This window comes from Bison bison, unplaced genomic scaffold, assembly GCF_000754665.1.
Source record: "Bison bison bison isolate TAMUID 2011002044 unplaced genomic scaffold, Bison_UMD1.0 scf7180017864280, whole genome shotgun sequence".
Classification (NCBI taxonomy): domain Eukaryota; kingdom Metazoa; phylum Chordata; class Mammalia; order Artiodactyla; family Bovidae; genus Bison; species Bison bison.
The window spans coordinates 7,644,942-7,652,624 of NW_011494852.1; the positions used below are offsets into that span (position 1 = coordinate 7,644,942).

Sequence of the window (7,683 nt, forward strand, 5' to 3'; positions counted from 1 at the left end):
GCCGTGGTGTTCCTATAAATGGCAGCGACACTATACATATCCTTGAAGGACCTAGACCGAGTCAGGACTCTAGGCTGTGAGCAATGATTCCCGGGGTGTGGTCCCTACGCTGGCAGCATCAGTGTGGCCTGGGAATTTGGGAAAAAATTATCAGGCCCCTCCTGGGACCCATGAATCAGAAATTCGCGGTGCGGGCCCAGCAGCAGTGTCACAGGGCCCCCCCACTGCCCCCAGGGCTCTAACAGGGGCTCAAATTTGGTACTGAGTGTACCCAGAGAGTGTGGTGCCCAGACACCTGCTATCCTTCCACGAGGCAAGTCTGTCTCCAGGGATACTGTGATAACATCGGTAACAATGTCTAAGAATGTTTCTGACTCAGGGGTGGAGGGCTGCCCTGGTAGGGGCCAGGGATGCGGGGGCACGTCACAGCCCCCCTGGCAGAGAATGGTCTGGTCTCAAATGTCACATCTGAGGCTGAGAAGCCCTGCCCCACACCAATGATATCTAGGGCTTGATAATTTTTGTTGGACATGACCACAGTACCACAATCACAGTCTTTAAGATCATCACCTATTAAAGATACAAAGCTAAGCATGTATGTCTGGGAATCTCTGATGCCCAGAACATGCTTTAAGGCGCTTCAGAACAAAAAGAGATGAGAGCAGAGCTAATAAAACAAGACTGGCCAAACGGCAGTGCTGAAGCTCGGTGACTAGACTGGGCAATCCACTATATTTTTCTTTAAAAGTTTTTACGTATTTTAAGAATTTCCTAGTTTAAAAAGTTTAAGTAAAAGAAAAGGAACAGAATTCCATTTCCAGCCCAGCCTCCTCCTGAGACCCCCTAAGCCAAGGCCCCGCCCTAGTGGGCCCCCCAGGCCCTGCTGGGTGAAGCCCCTGTCAGACTCTCTCCTTCCTCCCTGGTGTCCAGAGGATGGGGGACTCAGCAGGCAGGGCCCCACAGGACTGAGCAGTGGCTCTGGGGGTGAGGGGACACAGCAGCAGACGCAGGAGGTGTCCCGCCTGGAGTGTGCTCCAGACCACAGGCACGCTCCGGGCTGGGCCCCACGGTGGCTGGCCCACAGCAGCCCAGGGAGGGCCTACCTTGGCGATGATCACCTCCTTCCGCAGGATCTTCATGGCATAGTAGCGGCCAGTGGCCTTCTCCCGCACCAGGATGACCTTGCCAAAGGTGCCTTTGCCCAGGAGTTTGAGATAGTCGAAGTCATTCATGGTCTGCCCGGGATGGGGAGAGAGTTGGGCAGTCAGAGCTTGGCATGTGGCCCGTGGGAAGAAATTTTAACAAAGAGAAGAGAAAATTCAAAGGACACTGTTGCCAAAATGCTCAGGCGGGAGCAGGGAGGCCCCAGGCAGCAACTGTTTGTTCTGAGGTGGCCTTCAGACTGAGGCTCTCCCACCATCAGCTTTCCCAGGCACGGGGCCCTGGGGGGCTGAGCTAGGGCTCTAAGGTGGGGGCACAGGGGTCTTCACCACTGCTCAGGATGAGGCTGCCCCGCATCCCGTGGGCCCAGGGCAGTACCACGCCATCTACTGCCTGAAATCACACGCCCACAGGGCAGTCAGGAACTGTCCTGGCCAGGGCCCTGAGCTCTCGGTATGGAATTCCAGGGGGGCAGGGCTGAGAGTGCTCACAGACTGGCAGGCCCCATCCTCCAGCTCCGGCACTTACCACCTTGGCCCGCGCCTTGCTAACTGCCACCTCCATCTCCTCGGCCGCAGAAGAGTCGCTGGGGGAGCCACACTTGTAGTCCATGGGGTCGTCCCCTGGACCCCTCTGCTTGAGGCTGTTGGCAACCATCTGGATGGCCCGCATCCACTCTTCCCTGTGTGAGGACGCGTCCGGGGAGCCATGAGTCCTGGTGCGCCTGGGCCTCAGGGCAGGAGGGGCTGAGCCCCACAAGCAAATGACTGAAACACCTTTCAGCATTCTGGGGAGATCTGCCTGACCGAGGGGAGCTGAACCATCACAGGCCCCCCTGGCTGTGGCAGATCGGGGAGGGTGAGACTAGAGTAAGAACAGAGACTACCTGTGGATCCACCAAGAGCCTGACCCGAGGGCCACTTGAAATCGAGGAGCAATTACATGACTAGAGGGGAGACCACCTTTCCTCACAGGCTCTGGGAAATAAGCTGCCTTCCTGAGCCTTGAACCAGGGAGACAATGCTCCTCTGAGGCCCTGGGAACGAATGACGAGCTCATGCATACAAGTGACCAGTGTTTTGTAAAAGAAAACCAAGAACAGAAGGAAGCGTTCATTCGCCAAAGAAGGTGGAGATCTTATAAGGCAAGAGCTGACCAACAGGACCCCCTGGAGGCACCTGTCTGGGGGTGGGTGGCTCAGGGGCCATCCTGCTGGGGGTGGGACCGGGGGCGGGGCGGGGTGGGGTGGGGACGCTGCCAAACAGGGAAGCAGGTCCCAGCAGAAGGGAGACAGGTTTAAGAACAATAAACTAGTTCTGTCACTCATGATTTAAACTCGCTGGGAAAGAATTTTCTTTTGATACTTGCAACAGACTGGTCTGTACAGAGGGGAAAAATACACCTAGGAGAAATAAGTAAAAAACTGTCTGCTGTGCTCATTCGTGTCTGACTGTTTGTGATCCCATGGACTGTAGCCCACCAAGACTACTCTGTCCACGGGATTTTCCAGGCAAGAATACTGGAGTGGGTTGCCGTTTCCTTCTCCAGGGAATCTTCCCAATCCAGGGAATGAACCCACGTCTCCTGCGTCTCCTGCATTGGCAGGCAGATTCGTTACCACTGAGCCACCTGGGAAGCGCAAGTAAAAAAGACCACACGCCAAAAAGAAAAAAGGATGAAGCTGAATGATACTAAATTGTTTGGACCCACTAGTTTGGTTCCTCTAGTTTGGACCCACCACACAATTTTAGGGGTTTAGCCCAACATTTGTTGAGCCCCCTACGGATTTTGATCATGTCTGTAAAAGCCATGTGACCAGCTCTAGCTGAGTTCCACGGTTTGCTGAGCAAAAGCAGTACCCAAGTCCCAGGACTCCCAGTTCACACCTAGAAGCTCTGCCTCTCTCCTGACCTCACTCACTCAAGAAGACCTTGCTTCCTAAGACAGTCTCAAGAGTTCTGGGAGCGCGATTATCAGGGGCTGGCACAGAAGCCCTCCCCAAGCCTGAGCAGAGTCTGGGGGCCCCGGATGCCACACGTGTCCGCCCCACGAGGGCAGGGATTTGGGGCTGGTTGTGACCTGGCCCCCAGCGGGTACTCGGGAGACGTGTGGGGAACGACTGAGCAAGGCAGCCAAAGCCCTGGCTGGCCCTAAGCCTGCTGCACAGCCAGGCCAAGCGGCGCGAGCCTCTCCCCTTCCCAACCCAATACCTCAGGCGGGCATTTCTCAACAGGTTTCACCCAAGCCCTCCTTGGAACAAGTAATGGGACAAATCCCTGGCCCTACATTAATATTCCTGTTTCCAAAAACGGTGGGGGAGGGGAACATACCCAGCGACATGCTCTATCAGACCAGAACTGTCCTCTTAGAAATTTGAAAATGCTGACTTTGGGTATATGACTATGGATTGAAGAAAAAAAAAAAAAAATCACACATCTCCTAAAATGGTTTGAATATACTACAAAAAAAAAAAGGCATATACCTCACATGTAGAGATTGTGAGGGACTACCACATGGAAAAAGCAATTTGCAGGCCAAGATGTGTGTGTACTATCGTCTGTCTGTAAGGAAGAAACGGTCCATCCTCAGGAGCCTGAATGGACAAGAGATGGAGCCTCCGCACTACAGAGCTGGGGCTCAGACAGCAGCCCTGGCACTGGGAGAGCCCCTCCCCCCAGCTCGCCCCCTCCTCAGCACCCAGGCAGCACTGAGACGCTGGGGAGCTGCCATGTACAAAACCAGCACCCAGAGAAAGTTCTCGCCTCAAGGAAGGGGCTAAAGATTCCACTGGAGGGGTCTGGACCATCCCACCTGGAGCCAGAACCCACGGGGGTGCACACGGAGGCTGGTCGGGGGTGACTCTCTGCCGCCTGACACGCCCCAGATCTGGTTCCAACTGGACCGAGGTAGCAAGGTTGCAGCACTCAGAATTTCAGAGAAAAGGCAAGGGCCTCTGTCCAGGATACTCCTCAAGGGTTTGCAACATGGTGTCTGGGGCAGAGGGGAGCTTCCTCCCCAGGCTGGGGCTGATGGGCCTTCCACCCCTCAAAGGAAAGCTCCCAGGGAAACGCTGAGGAAAATAATGGTTCCAGACACACCACCTCATTCCATGCTCCTTAAGAGGGCTGCTAAGGGAGCAGCCGTGCTCCCAATGGGAAACTGAGGCTCACGGAGGTGGGGTCTCCTGTGGGCGTTCCACAGTCAGGGGCCATGGCACTGAGACCCACACTCGGTGCTCCTCCAGGCCCTCCAGCCCAGGGGAATGGTACTGGGGGCACTCACCAGTGGGCTCAGGGATACCACGCTGTATGCACAGAGCCCAAGGGCACGGCAAAGGCAAGCTGCCTCTCAGGAGCCCTGACCCCGCCGTGTTTCTAGCCCACCTTCCGAGAGGACCTCCCTTACTGAACAACACAAGGGCCCTCCACTTGCTTGCTCCCAGAGCTGCTGAAGTGCTTCATGTGAAGTAACTCCTTGAGTCCTCCCTGCATACCTCTGAAGGAGGTACTATTATTCACCTCTTCTTACAGACAAGGAGACCAAGGCACAGAGGGGCTGACAGTTACCCAGTGGCAGTTAGCAAGCAGAGGCCCAGGGACACAAACCCAGCCACGCTCTCCGCGGGGTGGCGTCAGGCAGGGGGAGCTGGGCCTGACCTTACCCCACTGCCAAATGGCCGTGGGATGCTGGGCGGCCTCACTTCTAGGACCTCCGTCTGCCCACCGCGTTCCCTGGGCGCAACACCACGGCTGAGAGCACAGACTCGAGCTGGAAGGCCTGGAGGGACTCCGGGCTCTGCCCCTTCCTGAGGCAACCATAGACGGGCCACTTGACTTTCCAAGGGCTATCCAAGGAAGGAATGAGACACCAACATCAAGTGCTCAGGACAGAGCAAACACCTCAAAGGGTTGTGAGGAGTCACCCAGCCAGTCCCTCCTGAGTGGCTTCTGTGTGCCAGGCCTTCTTCCGGGCGCTGGGGGTGCAGCAGGGAACCAGCCCCATTGTAGCTCCAGGCCTAACATTCAAGACACCTGTGTCAGGGCTCCAAGGCAGGGGCCAGAGAGGAAGCCCCGGCTCAGAGGGTGGCTTGGGAAGGCCTCTGCAGGGAGGTGGCACATAAGTCAGGACCTGGAGGACCTCCCCAGAACATGGGGCCTCCCCAGGGCCAAGAACAGGCACTTGGCTGTGAAATAAGTGAAACAGAGGAGAGGAGGCAGCCCTGTGAAGTGCCAGGAGGGAAAAGAATCCAGGCAGAGTAACCAGCATGGCGAAGGCCCTGAGGAGGGAGCCTGGGGTGTCTGTGGAAGGCCCAGCCAACAGAGAGAGAGGAATGGAAGAGATGAGAACAGGAGGGAGGCCATGGCGTGAAGGAGTTAAGTCTTGATCCTTCACATCACAGAAGTCCTGGAAGGGTCTATCAGGGTTGACAGGACCTGACTTTTCTGCTCTAAGTCAGCAGCTGCTGTGTGGAGTATAGGCTGAGAGTCTCAAGAGGAAGCACAAGGCTAGTCCCACAGCAAGAGGAGATGGTGGCAGACGATTCAGAGGCGAGAAAAGGTGGTGTGACTCTACAGGCCCCCCGAGCCAAGACGCTTCCACATCCTTCTAGTTCCTCATAACCACTGAGCCCCACTGGGACAGCGGCACAGTGGCTGGCCTGACTCTAGATCCTGGGCCATCCGGCTGAACAGAATGAACTGCACCCTGGAGGGAAGGCCAGTGGCCTGGAAGTGACAGGGCTGTCCTTGTCACAGCCTCAGGAAGAACAGCTGACCGCTGGTCTGATGCCAGATGGGGCCCTCTCCCCTAACCAGGGTCCCCCTCAGAATCAGAGGGGCATTCACAGCTGGAGGCATCTGGGGTCCCCCTCTGCTCAGACACTCTCAAATGGGCTGCCCTGGCTGATTCAGGCCCAGCCCTGCTTGGCAGGGAAAACATAGGCCCTTCAGATCTTCTTTTTTTATTTTGTACCTCTCTGGGCTTCAGTCTCATTATGTCTCATCATTATGTCTGTTTAGCAGATGAGGAACTCCTGCCTGGAGGTGTAGTGAGGATAAGTGAATTAATACATGTGAAGACCTTAGAACAGGGTCTGGCTCAACAGAGCATTAGTCCTAACTGTTCTTTTATTTATTTGACAAATATTTACTGAACACCTAGTTATGTTCCTGGCACAAATAAACAAACAGAAAATGTCACACCAGGTAGGATAGATGCTATGAGGACAAATAAAGCAGGCTAAGGGTAACAGAAGTGGAAGGCAGGCAGGACCCTCCAAGAAGGTGACATCTGAGCAGAGACCCCACAAAGTTAAAAGCAGAAATATAATGACATCTGGGGGAAGAGGAGTCCAAGCAAATAGCAAGTGCAAAGGTCCTGAGGTAGGAAATGTGCCTGGCATGTTTAAGGAACAGCATGGAGGCCACAGTGGCTAAAGTGAGGGAACTGGTGGCAGGAAAGTATTCTGAGGCCAGATCAAGCAGGTCTTTGTAGAATAGGGCATCAACTTTGGAGTTTACTCCAAGTGAGACTAAGAGCCTCAGAATTCCAAACAGAAGCTGCACGGTAAGATTTCCATTAAAAAAGCTCACACTAATGTGATGCCCTGTTAAATATTCCTGCCAAGACCAGGGGTCTGCCAACTTATCCTGGAAAGAGCCGAAGAGTAAATATTTTCGGCCTTGCAGGTCACACAGTCTCTGTTACAACTCGGTCACTGCTCAATTCTGCCACAGGACAGCAAAGAGCAGTCACAGATAATTGGTAAGTGAATAGGCGTGGTGTTCCAATAAAACTTTATTTATAAAAATAGGAGGTTGGGCCACAGTTTGCCAACCTTAATTCAGACCTAATTTCCGGTTTACAGGAAATACAGGCACAGAAGAACAAAGCAAACAGTGCCAAAAGACAATAATAGGACACGTCCAGAGTATAGGGCATCCTACAAGACAACCAGTCTGGCTCGTCAAAAAAGAAAAAAAATAAATAAAAAAATCAGTGTCGTGGTGGGGGAAGAGACACAAAGGCTAAACTAGATTATAACAGGACACAGACAGCATGTACCTTGGTTTATCAAATCCTGGTCTGAAAAACAACATTTTGAGGACAACTGGGGAAATTTAACTATGGCTCAGATCTGGGGAGGATGTTAGGAAGTATTAATATTACAAATAATCATCTGTGGTGTGATAAGGGCACCAAGATTCTGTAGAAGAAGCTACTTATTCTTAGGAGATGCCTGCTGATGTATTAAGGAGGAAAGTGTCACAAAGTATGAACAGAAGTTCAAGATTCAGCATAAAATACAGCCAGATGAGGCCAACACGGCATATGCTCAACTGCTGAACCTAAGTGCAGGGTATCTAGCTGTTCATTTACGACAGTGGTCTTTCAACTGTCCCATCCGCCTGAAACAACAAGTCATGGCAGGGAGTAGTGGAATTGCTCCAGTTGCCCTGGGGAGAGCCTGCTGGCGGAGGAAGCGAGCAGGCTGCTACAGCGGCGACCGGTCACCGGAGTGGC

General features: G+C 53.8%; 1 protein-coding gene across 1 annotated transcript in view; it reads right to left on the bottom strand.

Moving 5' to 3' along the window:
- Nucleotides 1–7,683, bottom strand: part of AKT2 (v-akt murine thymoma viral oncogene homolog 2) — a 26,153-nt gene that overhangs the window by 5,133 nt on the left and 13,337 nt on the right. Inside the window, exons 5-6 of the mRNA XM_010849231.1 lie at nt 1,690–1,843; nt 1,104–1,235 (exon numbers count right to left, since the gene is read on the bottom strand). Coding sequence (XP_010847533.1) covers nt 1,104–1,235; nt 1,690–1,843 — 286 coding nt within the window. The remainder of the gene's footprint in view (nt 1–1,103; nt 1,236–1,689; nt 1,844–7,683) is intronic.